Consider the following 17,737-nt stretch of genomic DNA (forward strand, 5'->3'; position numbering starts at 1 on the left):
TCTACTATTAAATCATGAGGCTAATCAGTTAGCCCCTCTTTTTGTGAATCCATGTTAGCTCCCAGAACCAGAGATTCTTTTTCTGTTATTACAAGTAAGATATGCCTTTAAAACTTTGCTAGCAGTTTGTCTCAAGATATCCTGTCTATGGTTTGAAGAATTTGCTTTCCATCTTTTTAGACCTTGCAACTTTTGTAATTAGTATGGTAAGATACATTCTTGTGTACACATACACCCAAAATGTTTGAGCACTGTTTCTGGTTATTATGGAAAATTCCTAGAAGTGGATCAGACAAAGGGTACATACACACTTTTTGAAACCCTGGATGCACGTTGCCCACCACAGACCTTCCAGTGTGGACACCTACCAGCTATGCAGGAGATTGCTGGTTCTTCCTCTTGTCACTGATGTGGACCAGAAAACTCAGCCTGTTGGAATGCAGACAGTGGAGCTCAGCCCCAGGAGGGAGGCCCCTGGGGAACTGCACTCTGGTTCTGTAAGAATCCTGTTTGGCCCCCCTCTCTGCAGGCTCTTCAGTCTTGAGCTTCCTGATTTCCTGCAACTTTGCTGCACCTGCAGGTCCTCTAGGACTAGACTGTGAAGCTGTTTTTTTGCTTGGCTATACGGGTCATTCCCTAGATCAGCATTCCTCTTCCCTTCCAGGGGTTTACTGCCTACCCTGGCTCTCGTGTTAAGGATGAATGCAGGCTGGCTGGGGGCTCCACCAGGGCACAGATGGGGTGAACTTGAGCCAGCACCTGGGTTTGGACCTTTCACAGCGATCCATTCTCCTAGGCTTAGTGTGGGACTGAGACTGCTTCAGTGGGAGTGGGGATGAATTCTTTTGCCCACATAAAACTTGAGATGTTTAAAATTCTGCGGGTTAAAGCTGGGCATAGATCAAGCCAAGTATTTCAAATATGCACATGTCATTTCTAAAGTTGACTTTTACAGTCTTGGTTGTTTTGGCAAAGAGGAGTTGTTTCTGTAAGAGAAACAAATCAAGGGCACGAGAATAATGACCTGCAGTGATGGTCTGGTAAAATGGGTTACCGTAAGTAGACCAGAGTGGAGACAGTTACAGGTGCTGTCCCTCAGGGTGTATATACTCATGCCCTCAAAGAACCATCCTGTGTCTCCCAAAGTGCTAGTGCATTTTCTGTAGCTCCACAGGCTCAACTTGGGGACATTATATCCTTTTCATAAATTAAGGCAACTTCAGATATTTCTGTTTTTGCATTTTTGTCTCCTGCAAATATTTTTTATTCTATTAAACAAAAGTTCCCCTTCTTTTGGTGGATCTCCTTCAGTTTCTTTGTCAGAGCCTTCACAGTAACATTCTGAGATCTATGCAAATTTGTGTTAAACGTTTTACACAAATTCTGAAATGTGATTTTACTCATTTTTGAATTTCTGCTGCCCCTGACAATAGCATACAGCACCCTAAACATACATCCCTTGTGAGCTGTTAACTGGATGATGCTCCCAGCACATAAATCTGGAAGTGTGCTTCTTGGTGGCACTGTAGTGAGGCTCCTGCCAGATTTGTCTCTGTGTGGGCACAGTCACAGTCTCGTGGTTCTGTTCATCTCCAGTGAAAAGGCTCTGGGGTCCACAGACAGCACTTTGGATTTGCGTTTGAGTGCTCAGTTGCTTCGGAGGAGCTGGCAGTAAAAGCAAGGATATTATGCAGGTATTTGCATTGTGGATAGAGAGAAAACAGAATCAGTTCCTGCCTGTCTGCTTTCTCAGTGTGACCAAGGGTTCTTGAAATAATACTGTACATCGTGCATGCATTGATTTCTGCAGACTGGACAATGCTGAGATAGGAAAAAAGTGGTGGTTACTCAAATGTAAAATAATCCTCTGTCAGGAGTCATTTAAAAATAATTACATAGGTAGGGAATGTATCTTTCTTTAAAGTGAGAGTTTCCTTTGCTTTTCTCACGCTTATGCTTGTAGCTGCTACTGGCTTTACGTTTTTCCTTGTTACTTTTTTACAGGCTCAACATTCTGTTGACGGGCATGGACCCATTCTACTTTCACGTGGTGAATGTGATCCTGCACTGCCTGGTGACGCTCGTGCTGATGTACACCTGTGTACATCCGGTCTTCCGGACCGGGGCCTTGCCTTTGTGACGGCCTTGCTGTTCGCTGTGTACCCTGTTCACACCGAGGCGGTGAGTGTAACAGGCTCCATGAAGTGCCAGCCGGAACCATCTGCTCATCAGCTCCATTGATCTTTTGTCCTTTTCAGAACCAAGTCACCTCAGCTCTAGGGAAGTGTGTGTCTTTATATATAGATCGCAGTGCTTCATGACTTTTCCTTTTGAATGCTCACATTGGCTTTCATGTGTCTCCAGGATGTAACTGCTTTTCTAAATAGCTGCTGTTGTTATTACAGGTAGTAATGGATGGTCACAGTCCTTTTTTATTTTCAGGAAATTTAGATACTAATGTGTTTTTAACAGGATGGGGCCTTTTGGGATTTTTTTTTTATCATACTGTCATTGTGCATGTTCTCCGTTGGTATTTTTCCTATTGCTACTCTGTTTCATGTTTATAATGTTTATGATGCAGAACTCTTAAGTGCTAGGGGAGGCCTGGGAAGAGTTAGATTGACATTCTATACAATAGAGATTGAGTACCTATAAACTGTTTTCCAAGTTACTCAGTAAGAAGTTAGTTGTTTTGCTGTGATGGAAATCTGTTTAGAAAGTGTGCATAGTTGCTACTCATAACCTTAGTTAACATATTCACAATTTTGCATCAGAAAAGATGGTGCTGTAGTGTGTCTTGTTTTACATCTTCGCACCCACAGCTGACTTACTTTATGTGCGCTGCTAAGGTTGGTGGAGACTTGCCAGGAGTGCGGGGCCCCACAGATTTTAAAGACTGCATCTGGGGCCTGGCCACTGCCCTGCAGTCCACTTGCCCGAGAGCACACCCACAGTAAACAGGTGGTGCGTCTCTTCCTCAGCCTGCTCTCTGCTGCCCTTTCCTCTCTGAAGCAGGTGGAGGAGCACCTCGTATGTCAGGATCTTCCTGTGCTGGGTGTGCAGAGGTCGGAGGCCCCTGACCCATGGAAGGCTTGCTGTGTGTGTGTGGGAGGCCACCTTCAGTTATGGTCTTCGTGCATGCTCTCGGTGTTGCATGGTGTTAGATATATGGGATGGTGACCTGTGCTGGCATGCTGGAGTCAGATGCGAAATAGTTGTCATAGGGATACATAATTAGTACAGTTGTTTAAACTGACACAAAGTCTGATTTGACTAATTGGTTTGATTATTACTGGTTTTTTCAGTTGGGTTGTATGTTGGTTATTTTCCACCAACAGAATTCTAAATCTGTAACCCAAAGTGTTGACAAATATCCCTGTGCATATAGACATATTATATACATATCTAGAGAGACTGATTGATAAAGGAAAATTATTTTATAAAAATAGTACATTATTAAGGTAGTTTTGCCTTGTATTTGGCTGCATAAGCTGCCTCTTGAGTGGAAGTGTGTGAATATAAGTCATGATAGTAATGTTCCTTTAGTAGCTCTTGGTAAAGCCTTCTTGCTCTGGTTCTGCAAAAACAGTGAATGGCTCAGGTAATTCTAATGATGGATGTATTTAATTTCTTTTCTTCTGACCAAATTCAATTGCAGTGGCAAGCAGAAACACCAAAATACACCTAGGATTTGGAGGCAGATTTATTCATGTCGATGAGCACTGATTGGGATCATTCCCAGAATATCAGCCCCGATCTCTGGTGGCCTAGGGCTTTAATGTGATGCACAAGCAGGAGGTACAAGGGTGAGACGGATCAGCCTGGCGGTTCTTCCGATTAGCTGGCAGGAACCTGGTCGGTGTGTTAGCTGGCAGATCACTGCACTGTTGAATAAGATGATGGATCACTATGTGATAATTACTGACGACCTTAGAGATCAAAGCATTAAGTGGTTGCTTTAACACAGATACCTCTCATTAATGTGAGCAGTCTATAAAGACAAAAGCTGGGAATAGAATGAATGCTGTGCACCGTCTTCTTATTCTAGGCAAGATTCTTCCGCACATATTAGACGGATATGAGCTTATTAAACGGATACATGAACTTATTAAAAGAAACCCACTACACTTACATGCTATTAAGATGGACATTTTTATATTTGTATTTTATATTTTACATTTCATGTTTTGTATTTTTCCACTTTAGTCGTGATGTACTGAGCAATTGTGAATTAATAATTGGAATAGTTGTACAAAATTAAAAACTTAAAACAGGCTTGTGATCACCAGAAATTTAAAAATAAAATAATTTGGAGTGAGGGACACAATTCAGTAGTAGGCAGTTCACCTAGCATGCTAGAGACTCCTGGATTCCATCCTAGCACCTGGGCCACCCCAAAATTAATTAGATGTATACTTCTCTTGCCGGGAGATAATATAATAAATAAAATATTTTAAGGCATAACCATGTGGTCACATTAAGAAAAAATGCTGAGGGGAAATAAATGGAAATAGTAAGAAGAAGGGATACAGTCAGTGTCTGCCATGTAACGAGGAGCCCGTTTGTATTTGTGTAGGTGGAGATGGAGTGCTTCAGGCTGCTGTAGTCTTCACCCCCACTGGGCACATTCACAGCAGTGACGCCATGGCCTTACTCTAAGGCGTTAGCATTTACCACACAGGGGAGGTTAGACCCTTTCAGGTAATTAAAACTCTGATGACGAGCTGAGTGCAGTCAACCACACTGTCATCCTAGCACTCTAGGAGGGCGACGTAAAAGGACTGCAAGTCTGAGCCCAGCCTGGGCCACTTAGCAACTCAGTGAGATGCTGTCTCAGAATTTAAAAATAAATGTAAATTGTAGGGGGCGGGGCACAGGGAGTGTGCTCAGTGGGAGTGCCCTGAATTCAATCCCCAGTAATGTGTCCCCCAGTATATGGGGTAACAATTTTAAATATGATGCCTAAGTTTCTAATGGTTTTTTTGGAAATAATATGAAGAAAAGTCACCAAGTGCTGGCAGTCCTAGCCATGTAGAATGTATGACACTGGGTCAGTGATAAGTTTTCATCCCAGGTCATAAAAAATGCTGTATTTCTGAAAACTTATTTTATTTTTTAAACAGCAAGTACATTTATTGGAAAAGAAGAAAGTTATGAAATATTCTCATACCTTTCCTTAAGAAATTAGAAATAAAAGACAGAATAAAAACCAATAGAAGCAAATAATAAAGATCAGAAAACAATGCCTTATCAAAATGCCAACATCATTTTTCATAAAAATTAACATTTTGATTCTTACATTTCTGTAGAAATACAAAAGACTCAGAATAGTCTAAACTTTGATAAAGGAATAAAACCCTCCTCAGTCCCACGACTTATCACAAAGTTACACCAATCATGACAAAACAGCATTGATAACAAGATAGACAAACCTCCAAGGTACCAATATGGAGTCCCAAAATAGATATCCACATAACAGAAAATTGATTTCTGGCAAAGATGCAAAAGCAGTTAAAGTGGAGAAAGGTGTATACCTTCAGTAAATATCCTGAAACAAGTGGATATCCACATGCAAAAAGCCCAAACTTTATAGCACATCAAAAAATTCTTAAGACACCCACAAGTCAACTCAAAATGGCTCGCAGCGGGTTACAGTAAAGACAAGTGTGACCTGAGACGTTGCTTTGCCTGAAGTCATTCTCTCTGGGACAAAAAGACTGGGACAAGGTGTAGAAAGGAAGGCAGAACCTACAGAGATGTTCAGTGAGGGAGGCATTGAGTTTGCTTATGAACAGGCCATGTGGATGACAAAGGAGGCCATTATGCTTCTTTTTTTTTTAACCATCTTAACTATTTTGTATAGACATATACATACATATATACTTGTTTTTTCTTTCTGCTCGTCATACTAATGAAATAATATGTTTACACATGTATAGATTATTTATTTTACTAATAACTATGTTCTCAAGGCGCATTCATTTACCTGTAAAAGTGTGCAGTTTTTCATTCTTTATGGCTGAGTAGTATTCCATTGTATAGAGATACTACATCGTTTTTATCCATTCCTTAGTCCTTGGGCATTTAGGGTGTTTCCTAGATCTGGCTATTATAAACTGTGCTGCTATAAACATGGATACACATATATTGCTGTAGTATAATGTCTTCAGTTCTTTTGGGAAGAGGTCCAGAAGGGGAATAACTGGATCAAATGGGACCTCCAATCCTAATTTTGAGGAAACTCTGCACTGATTTCCATGTAGGTTGCACCAGTCTGCACTCCCACCAACCGTGGAGAAGGGTTCCTTTTCTCCTTTAGCCCCTCCACCACTTATCATTGGTTGATTTCTTAATACTGTCCATTCTTTTTGGGGTCAGGTGAAATCTCAGTGTTGTTTTAATTTACATCAATTGAATGACCAGCGCTGTTGAACATTTTTTCACGTAATTATTTGCTGTTTGTGACAAATAATTTTAAAGTACACTGGAACATCTGAATTTAGAGTGTCTGAAGAACAGTTATTGCAGGAAAAAGTGGACATATAGGGCCACAACAGTTTTGTTCACTGATGAAGAGACAGACTGCATACAACAGGCAGCTTTGGGCCATGTCATCAAGAGCTGATACAGCTTAGGTTGGATTCTAAGGAAAGTGGTAAATCCTGTTAGCAAAGTGACCCTCAACAAGGGTTTCATCAGGCTAATCAGAGTAAAAATCCATAGTAACTTAATTAAAGGGACAAAGGAGTATTGGAGCTAGACGTTTATCTGGGAAAGATGTTTGTATTTTCAAGAAGATAGGACCAATCTAAGAAAGGTCTGAAGAAATTTGATTTACAAAACAATTTACCTTAAAAAGTGAAATAGATTTCTGTTTAATTATATAGTTCAGTTAAGGTTTCTGAGGAGGACAGAAGTAGAAAAAGAGATGTACTTTGTAGAAGATGGGGTAAGATACTTACACACACACATGCACGCATGTGCACACACGGGGTCACACTTGGTGTCGTCGGGGAGGGAGTTCCTGAGAAGTAGCTTTCCTTGGTTCAACAAAAACAAAACAGGAGTATAAGTTGTCTCATAAGGAAAATTTAATTTTAGGGGTGGCGATCTGACTTAAAAACACTGGTATGATTTTGTTGATAGGATTAAAACCTTGCTTTATTATCAATCCACAAGTAGTTCCTGAGCACATGCTTGGTGCAGAGCTTCCACAGGTGCCAGGGAAACAGGCTTTGGGTAGTGGGCCCCTCCTATAGTTTCTTACAAGCTGTGGAAAACTAAAAGAAACCAGACCCATAAATCAGTACAAGACAAAGCCGTATGTTACAGTAACACAAGAACTCTAGAGGAGAGAAACAGTATATCCACTTTAACTAGATAGGGACAAATTCATCCATTTACTCAATCTTTCGATATTTGAGAGCATAAATTATAGCGACTATAGAATATCACTCTCTAGGGCAATAGCAATGTATAAGGTAGACCTATACTGACCTAAGGCTTTCAGATTCTTGGAAAGGTTTCTGAACATTGTACTTTTTGGAAAATGTGTATATTTTTCTAAATCCTAAATGATGAGAAAAATTATCAGAGAAATCAGAAAAATGAGGAAATTATTTTAATTCTATAAAAATTAAGATGTTATCATTACTGATACGGACAAATGCACTTACGGCAAGTTGCAAGTAAGAGCAGGAAGACCTGGTGTTGGAAGGAGGTCTGCATTTTTAGAACTGGGATGAGAGGATGGAGGAGAAAATTGCTTATGGTCTTAGCAGTTAGTCTGTCTTGTAGCTGTTGCCGTGTGTTAAATTATGTATTCCTAGCACTATGCAAATGGAGCTCATTCTAGCAGATAAAATAAATATTAATCATTTTATACAGAGAGTGTACTTTACACAAATCCCATGAGTGGTATTGCAAAAAATAACAAGTTTTGAGAGCAAATTAAGACCTAGTTGGCAAGTTCCACATGGGATTCTATTAACCTTGCCAGGGGTTTCTAAGCTACATTACAGTTTCAATGTCCCTAACCTGAAAACCCTAAATGCTCTGACTTGACACTTTTGAAGTCTTGACATGATGTCATAGTGGGAAAATGCACACTTGATATCATGAGACAGGTCACACTCAAAACACGTGGGAAGATACTGTATAAAATTACCTTCGTCTGTGCAAACACTTGTGGAGTTGGGTTTAGACTTGGGTCCCCTTACCAAGGTATCTCATGTACTGTATAGGCAAATATTCCAAAGTCTGAAAAACTCTACATTCATAAGCACTTCTAGTACCAAGGACTTTGGATAAGGGCTACTCCGCTTGTTTTGAACTCTACCCTCTTTTGTCCATTGATGGTCGTTTTCAGTGTTTGGATGTTGGTTGAAGACTCCAGTTCCCAGGTTATACCACTCCCTGGTGGATGAAGACCTGCTGTCTTTTCTTGTTGCTGAGACAAAACACCTGACCTCTACAGTTAAAAAAGGAAAGGTTTATTTTAGCTCACAGTTTATAGAGATTTCAGCCCTAGTTGGCTGGCTCCAAGACAGGCTGGCATGGCCGAGGAGAGACAGCCCATGGAGTGGGGGCAGCAAGTAGTGAGCAGCACGTAGTGAGCCTGCCTTGTCCTGTTATGTCATCCGAGCTACAGGCCTTTTGGGTGGTGCCACCCACATCTCGGATCTTCAGTAAATCCATTCAGCCACACCCAGAACCATGCTAATGCCAACAGTGGACTAATTTAGTACCATAAACCCTTAATCCCAGCATTACATACCCAGCATCCAGCTCTGCAGAGCCCCACCTGTGAGCACATGGAGGTTTAGGGAACATTTAGACACAAAACATAACATCTGCTGCTTAAACCTAAAATACATGCTGTCCTTCTGCATCTGTATTTTTTACTTAACTATCATGATTGACCAGTTGCTTTAATTTTTTTTTTCTTATGGCAGTGGATGTTTGACTCAGAGCCTTCTGTATGTTAGGTAATCATTCCATCACTGAGCTACACCCCAGCCCTTTTTATTTTTTGTTTTGAGACGAGGTCTTTTCAGTTTGCCGATGCTGCCCTTGAACTAGTAATCCTCGTATCTCAGACTCCTGAGTAAGTGGGATTACAGGTGCACACTGCATCTGGCAGCCAGTTGCTTTTTCATTTTCTGTCACTGTATAGTTCAGGTTACAGTGTCACAGAGCTGAGTCTAACAGGTGCAAACCTAACATTCCGTCTCTGCTTCCCGTGCCTCTTTCTTTCCCAGGCTCCATGCTGTTTGTCACTGTTAGCAGCCCTTTCCAGAAACATTCCATGACTTCTATCCCTGCCACTCTTCTGTCCTCCAACTGGAGTGCATTCTGATTCTTCTCCTGGCATGGAAATCACATCCCCCATTTTGAGCTTCTTGAAATCCTCACCATCTCTCTTTTAAGCCTTGTATTGCAGAGCCAGCCCCTCCATCCAGCCTGCCCTGGTCATGCATCTGACTTCTTTGTATCCATATTAATGCTTCTTCTAACTCTGTCAGACTTGAAGTCCCTCCGGTTGGCACACTATCTGTCACACAGGAGGCATTTGGAACATTTGTGTTAAGCGGAATATGATTACTAAGCTTGGTGCTGTTGACTGATGGGATCAGAGGCAATAGCTGCTCTATCCAATAGCAGATGATGAGAGATACCCAACCCATCATCCCAAAGGCCTCAGCTCAACAGGGATATGGTGTATGCTCAGTGGTTTGGGCTGGTAAGGGCGCCTGCTGGTTATCACTGGCATTTCAACACCTCCTCTGAGCTTCTCTAAGGGATACACCATTCTTCCTGTTTGGTACAGTCAGGCTGCACGTACTGCTGCTGCGGCTTCGGACTGGCTCCAGCCTGAGGAGCAGGGCTTTCAGATACCTTCAGTGCGTTAGGTGATTGCTTCATCCAGCTTGCTGCACTCAGTGTCAGCTTGTATATCTTGCCACTGGCCAGAGCATTTGTGCTGAGATGAGCGTCACTTTGGACCCAGAGTCGGCTTTATCCAGAGACTCTGGTGGCCTTCTCCCCCGCCACCCTTTAACCTTTACAGGCCTTGTGATGCTGAGCTGCAGGCCCAAGGAGGGTGTAGGTGTAGGCTGAGCAGGTCTGGCCTTCTCTGGTACCTGTGCACAACTGTTACTCTACAGATCTTGCGTGTGAGCTGTGTATGTCTGTACATCATGGTGATCCCAGGCTGTCAAGAGCTTCCCTGGCTGGCCCTCGGTTCCTTACAGATTAGCCAATCAGCGAACAACGTGTGAGCTTTCAGCTCTCGGTTGCCTGTGCAGTTCTTCAGCCTTGTCCAGCTTTCTCTTGGTGTTGGACGAGAATTCCTTATTTTTTACTAAGATTCTTCACTGTAATGTTAGACTGTTTAATAAGCAAAATTAAGGTATCGTGTATGTCCATTTAGTGTGGAAAGACAGTTTTAATAAGCCATGCAGGAACCCCTGTGTCACTGTTGTGAGCTCTACCCTCTTCTCTGAAAGCAAAAGGAAGAAGTCACACCAGTGTTCTCCAGGAGGACACTTGTATGTGTCATTGCTTTCTAGACACCATCATAGTTACACCAGAACCAGATCTGAGAGGAACGATTGTGAAGTTCCAGGCAGATGGCCGAGGAGTCTGTCTTGAAGCCTCGGGCTCCGGAAGTTTATGGTTTGGACTGGCACTGCACCCTTATCACCGTGAAGCCTGTTCTCTGTGGGAGGGTGCGGGTGGGTCTGTTTCCCAGGAAATTATTTTCTGATGTTGTTGATTGATTCTCCAACATGCTGCAGACCTTGAGCTCTGAGGGATTGGGCTGGTGCTGGTTTTGTGCCTGAAATGATAATCTTCCTCAGAGCCACATCTCATCTAGCTCTTTTGGGGCCTCTTGTTAGCGTTTGAAAAACTACATCTTTTTCCTTTATGATTTTTTTTTTTGCTTTTAATGAAGGGAAATGCACATATATCTTATGTAGCAAAATACTACAAAGACTTACAAAGAGAGGTCTGCCTCATACCCTACTTCCAGCTCAGGACCCTGTGAAGTAACATATCTTTGAAATAATTTCGGACTTTAAAAATACACAGAATGACTGTTCTTTCTCAGATTCACTAGTTTTTAATGTTTCAGCACATGTATCAATCATCCTGTCTTTCTCCCTCTGCCTAAAAATCTGGGCTATTTCCCGAAGCTGTCTAGGAGTGGACTGTACAATCCATGACTCTTTGAGCATTAATGATTCAGTCCTGTGAAATGGAAGGTATTACTCATATTTCTTTTTAGTCTTCTTTGGTTTGGAACAGCTGTTAATCTTTACTGTCTTTCTATAATTCATGTATTTTAATTTAATTAAGAATTTATGTTAAAATGTGTATATTTATGATCGCAATACATAAATGTATAGCATGCAATTACATAAATATTATATAAATATATAATGTAGAATTTATAATATATAGTCAGTCTATATGAAAATTTGTAATGTAAATAAAAATATTATAGTGTATACAAATTACACTTGATCTTAGCCAAAATGCCAAAAAGTGATAATTATATATAGATTACTGTCTATGTGGTATAGTAAAATTTAATACTATGGTACATTAAAATCTCTTACATATAAATAAAATAATATAGACATAATTATAAATAAATAATACATAGAATATAAATATATAAAATTTAGTACCTGACATACTAATGAATTAAGATTGTCAACCAAGGTACCACAGCGTAATACCTCTGCAGCATATAATATATACAGTATTGTGATCATGAATTATCATGTAATTAGGAATGATGTGGCATAAACCATAATAAATTAAGATGTAATAAAATGTTTATTATAAAATATTAATATAGGATATATTTTATAACTTTTAAACATATGATATGTTTATATCTTATGGACTGTTGAGTTTGTCTGACTTTTCCAGTGATTTTATTTAGGTTATAATAGCCTTAGCTAGAATAATGCATAAATGGTGATTTCAGTTTTCTCAGGGATGGTGACTTTAATTTTGAGTCCTCAAGGAAGGTATAGTGCACTACAACATTTTCTGCAGTGTATTTAAACATTTCTCCTAGAGAATAAATAGTTGATAAGGCAATACTTTAAAGCCATGCAAATATCTTATACCTCAAAAATTTTCACGCTCTAGGTTTAGCGTTGTATTTTCAGTGCGGGAATCTAACCCAGGGCCTTGCACTGCCGGGCAGGCATTCTCCCACTGAACTGTACTGTGCTCCAGCCCTATAATTTTTGATGTTGCTTGCTGTTCCTTTACTGTTTTGGAGGCAAAATGGTTATTTTCTACCTCCCCTAGTTCTTCCACATTCTTTAGCTGCCTTTTTAGTGAAGCAGGAACTGACCTTTTTTCTCATGCCTTATTTGCTGTTGTATACTTGCATTTGTGTCCTTTATTCATCCTCCACATATACTCCATATGGATGCATGGGTTTCTGTTTTTCCTGTGGTTTATAAAATAATATGGCCTTCATTTATTTCAATATTAAAATCATCTTAGTTGTGGTCAGTGACAGCCTCTTGTTGTTGGCTTCTGTGTCCTTTTGACTATCATGTTTTCAGTACTGTCTAATTTTTTTGACATAGGAAGATGGCCTAGTCTCTGGAATATCCCTAACCTCAGCCCAGAACTCAGCCTTTTTTCAAAGGAGCTGGTGTTGTCGTTAGGGAAAATGGTTTATAGTGGGTGCCAGGATTGCTGTGTGCCACTGGGATATGTTGCCTTTAAGCCCTTTCACTGGCAGAGCGCGCCCACACACACACACACACACACACACACACACACACACACACACACAGACTCGTGTAGCAATCATGAGTTCAAACTCATTCTGTTTCTTGTTACAAGTATAATTCCTCACCTGTTTTTTCCCTTCATTGTGTAAATATTCTCTGCTCTGTTAATCAGTGTGATGCCCAAAGACTAGCACAGTGCTGATCCCCAGCATTGCTTCAGCGTTTGTGTGCACGTGTGGTGCTGTGACTTGAACCTAAGGCGCTGTGCGTGGTAGGCAAGGGCTCTAACACTGAGTTGCACCCTCAGCTCTGAAAGCTTTTGTGAAAAATCAATAAATGAATAAACTTTGATGATGTGAATTATCTTTCTACAGAGTAGAAGTTAAATCATGAAAATTTTGGCCTTCCTGTTTTTCTTCTTCTATGCCTTATTGTTAAATGTACAGTCTGCCAAAAAAAATGTACACACACATCAGGAAAAGAAAAACTTGTATAATATTTTAATGCTAAATTTATTGTGACATCATGAAATTAATATGTTACCTTTGGCCTCTACAATTATAAATGTTGGCCATTTGCTTCCAGACATTTATTAGTAAGCACAGCAGTCTGCCGAAGCACGCGTACGTTTCCTTGGTGGACTCTATATGTATTAGTCAGAGGTGGTCCATCATAAATGAGAATTTGAAGAACATTACATTTTCTGTTTTATTATGCCCTTCCACTCATCTAAAATCAAAAACATTTCTGCAAGATATTCTGAGAATAACCTTCTGAGTTTTAAATTTATTACTGTGTTAACTTCTGGGTGGCTGGAATTGTGGGCAGAGCTGACGTGTTGGCGTGCCTCCTTTTCCTCCTGGCCTTTCTCTCCTACAACAGGTATGTATTGTTCAGTGAGCCGCACTGGGGACAGGAGGGAGACGCCTGGGCTGTGAGGGCTTGATGAGCTGCACGGACAGGAGCCCCTTCCTAGCCCATGCTAGGCTCTTGTCTTCAGTCCCACTCGAAGCTGTTGTTGTATCACTTAGAAAAGACTACTTGCCCACTGCTAGGAACCTGTGCTCTTTCTTCCTATTTCTTTTACTTGTAGTTTTTGGCTGAGAATGGAATTTGGAATTTTAGCTCTGAGCCAAAATGTACTGGCTATAGTGCTCCAGTCTATTTGTCTGTGGTCTGTTTCTCAGCTGTGGTTTTCTGGCCTATAGTCTTTTTGTCAAAATACAGATGCTTTTTTGCCCTGGGAAAATGAAAAGCAATAAAATAATTTTCCACTATACTGTGCCCTTCCTGCCAAGCAGTCAGATCCTCACTTGTGTCCTGTGGGAGCCACATAGGAAAAGGGAGAGTTGGGAGAGCATAAGAGGGGTAAAGGAATCGAGGCCCAGAGTGTGGCCCTTGAAAGGAGGCAGTCTGCCACACTGCTGCTTCCTGGAGCAGTGCCTGCTTAAGGGTCTGTGACCTTGGTCTGCAGATTGGTTCACTGAGGTTGATCTTACAAGGCCCAGGACTCTGTCTGAGGAACACTGTTCTATACCCATGGTCTTCATCAGGAGCAGCCTGCCCCCTTCCTTGGCCCCCATTCCCTCCCTCCCTCCTGGAACTTTTGCTGATGTCTGCAGACATTTTGCTTGGCACATCTGAAGGGGTGCTACTGGCATCCGACGGGTCAAAAGCAAGATTGCTGCTAAATGAGCACCCCAGGATCTAGAGATGGGCCCTGCATAGCGTCCATTGCAGGAAAGTGCCAGCAGCACTGAGATGCGAGACCCTGGTAGAAACCAGTGTCAGTCTGCTGTCAACAGTGGGATGAATTAAGTCTCATGAAGATTTGTGACAAAGGATGGAGCCTTTTCTCTGGATAGTATTGGTCTCCAGGTTCTGGCTTTGGACCCCCACTAAATCTTAGTCACATGAAGTATTGTGAAGTTTTAAAAAGTTAAGCCCATATTTTACATTTGCACCTTCTTTACGCTGGTGTTGCACCAGAATTAACTGCTTTAATTTAAACTTTTTCTCTGGGGCTTCCTCTGTGTGGTGCTGTGTGGGAACCTGATTAACCTGGCAGCATGTCCATGGCCATGAGGTACTGAGCTGTATTGTCACAGGTATTTGTCCTGCTCCCCTTCATAGGTTTATGGCATAGACCAACTCTACAGAAAAAAGTTTATCTACTGTAAAAACTGTGTGGAATGTATGCGATTGTTCGAAGGCTCATCACTTGCTCAGAAGCACTGGCCTTCACTTGAGGAGGGGGGCCAGCAGACAAAGCACCTGCTGAAGGGTTGTTTCGGGGGCCAGTACTCTTTCATCCAGTGGAAAGATTTTATAGGATGGTAGAGTTTTTGAAAAATCCTGTTGTAAGTTAAGCTGAGAAGAAATAAACCCTACCTAATACATGCTCATGGAAAATAAATCTTAAGGTATGGATTGGCTCAAAGAAAACAAACAGGTGAGAATATCACAAAAAGGAATGTGTCATATTTTGGTATATCTGTCCCCTGACTATTTGGTGGAGACACTTCAGTCTAATGATGATGACAGTGAAATTTGGCGTGAATAAACAAAGACGTTTGTTCAGTGCTCCCTCTGGCATGACACTCCTGTTTCCCATGCAGGGGACAGGAAGCCCAGCAGGCAGAGTAACTGCTTGTCTGGTCCTGCTGGGACCTACAGAGTGGTGTTGGACCTGCTGACTGCCCAGAGCTGTGAAGTTGTTTGTGACTCATATTGTTTCTTACAAAGTATTCTCTTAAACTTCTTGCCATCTCCCTAAATACACCTTTATGGTAGAATTTTGAATAGCTTAGTTTTCAAGCATTCATTTGTTATAGTCCCTATTTTACCGTAATTTATAAATATCATAATTTAAGTAACAAGTTTATTACTAGGCATTTTTTTTTCTGTCTTAGCAGTTTTCAGTGACTCCATGGTGAACGTTCTTGAAAAAGTCTTTGCTGACCTACTTACTTGCTTAGGGTGCAGTGAAACTGACACTGTATCTTATCTTTAAGTGTCTTATGTGACCCACACTTCTGAGGCTGAAAGACTGTCCCCTGTCTTCCAGGAGTCTGGACCAGCATGGTGCGGGGGGCTGTCTCCCTCCTGCAGCTTCACCCTTCTTCCTGCTGCTCAGTTTGCTTCTGGGGACCTGCGCAATGCTGGTGAAGGAGACAGGTGTCACGGTGTTTGGAGTGTGCTTGGTTTACGACTTTTTTTCCCTCTCCTACAAGCAGGACCAGTCGTAAGTGACTTTAAAGAGTTGATAGCAAGTATTACCTGGAAGAGAATTACTTAAGTCAATAGTTTCCCCAAAAATGGATAATACTGTGTTAAATGCATGTTACCTTAGACTATAATATAAAACAATGTTTATTCCATTAAAATAAATGCATGTTATCTGCCTAGACGTTTCACAGTTTTATAACATTCAGTAAGGACTGAATTTGGGGACCCCCAAGGTAGGCACTGAAAACATATCCATGTTAACTGCAAGTTTATTTTCATTTTGGTTACATACTGCTAAGAGAATCTTCATTCACACAGAATGGTTGCGAATGGTAATGGTTTTTAGCAGCTTGCTTTGAATTTCTGAATGTAATGGTTGATCTCCCAGAGAGCACCACTAACTTGGAGTCTGTGCTTACTCCAGGGATGGGGCTCACCTGAGTTTTAGGAAGAGCCTCTGGGAATTATACCCGAGAGTCAGGCTAAACTGAATAGGAGCACTTCCTTACACGCAGCACTTTGAAGGACAAGCTTAATTAGTAGCCCGTTTTCATTTACAAAATTTAAGTCACATTCACTTTGTTCTGCATCTTATAGATAGAATAACTAAGACATGTTAAAAATTCAAGCACATGCATAATTTTCTTCACCTATTACCCACAATTACTAGAGTTTTATATGCAGATTTCATTTTTCAGTAATTGTAAGCCCCTTATTTTTGAACTTTTGAAAACATGCTTGATTTATTTTCCTGTGTTGTTAAAATGAAGCATTTTTAAAAAAAAAATCTGCCTTTTTTGTCTCAGTCCTACCTCTGTATACTTTCAGACATAACGATAAGAGCAGAGCTGTTTTGTGGGATAGGATGAGTCATTAAGTTCTGATCACTTTCCTGCCTGGGATGTGATGCCTGGAGATAATTGAAATAGCAGGTGCCCTGCTGGTGCCCTACAAGATGCGGAGGGAGGTGGCGGGAAGGAGCCCAGTTGGTGCCTGATCCAGTCTCTGCTGAGGCAGTAGGAGCAAGGCCCTCCCCTCACTTTTATGCAGATGGACAGGGGCCTTTCCTTTCCAGATGGACAGAGGCTGGAGCTGTTACTGCACTGCAGGCCTTGCTGTTCAGAGAACAACCTGCAAACCCTTCTGGCTTCCCACTTTCTTGCATCCACTGTGTCTCTGCCTCGTCTCACTGGCACTAGCAGAAAGAACAGCTGCCTGCAGGTGTGCCCGCCACCTGTCCTGTCCACAGCTGTCTTGATGCCAAGTCTCTCTCTGGGCCTAGGACTGTCCAGCTCTCTACTGCCTAATACTTCCTCTCCTTACTGTGTCACTGTTGAGTTGAGAATAATTGGTTGGGTGCATGCCCATAATCCCAGCACCCTGGGAGGGTGAGGCAGGATTGAAAATTTGAGCCTCGCTTTGGCAATTTAGTGACTTAGTGAGACCCTGTTTTCAAAACTTAAAAAAAAAAACAAAAAAAGGGCACAAGCAATACAGAACCACAAAAAAAAAAAAAAAAAAAAAAACAACAACAAAAAACAAAACAGCAAGAAACCAGTTGACTGGTGATTTCTTGCCGGGTTTGTTTTTTGTTTTTTTTGTTTTTTTTTTTTTTTTTTTTTTTGTGGTTCTGTATTGCTTGTGCCCTTATACCACTTTGTTTTGTTTTGTTTTTTTCTCTTTTTCCTTTGAAATAAAATTTAAAAAAAAATGGCTGGGGATGAAGCTCAGTGGGAGCT

General features: G+C 41.2%; 1 protein-coding gene across 1 annotated transcript in view; it reads left to right on the plus strand.

Annotated features, from left to right (window-relative positions):
• Positions 1–17,737, plus strand: part of LOC106026989 (5E5 antigen-like) — an 83,741-nt gene that overhangs the window by 15,789 nt on the left and 50,215 nt on the right. The window contains exons 2-3 of the mRNA XM_063255565.1: positions 2,005–2,181; positions 15,838–16,014. Of these exons, the coding sequence (XP_063111635.1) occupies positions 2,005–2,181; positions 15,838–16,014 (354 nt within the window). The remainder of the gene's footprint in view (positions 1–2,004; positions 2,182–15,837; positions 16,015–17,737) is intronic.

The sequence above is a fragment of the Cavia porcellus genome, unplaced genomic scaffold, assembly GCF_034190915.1.
Source record: "Cavia porcellus strain 051 isolate PalLab524CR breed Dunkin Hartley unplaced genomic scaffold, mCavPor4.1 scaffold_8, whole genome shotgun sequence".
NCBI classification, from domain to species: domain Eukaryota; kingdom Metazoa; phylum Chordata; class Mammalia; order Rodentia; family Caviidae; genus Cavia; species Cavia porcellus.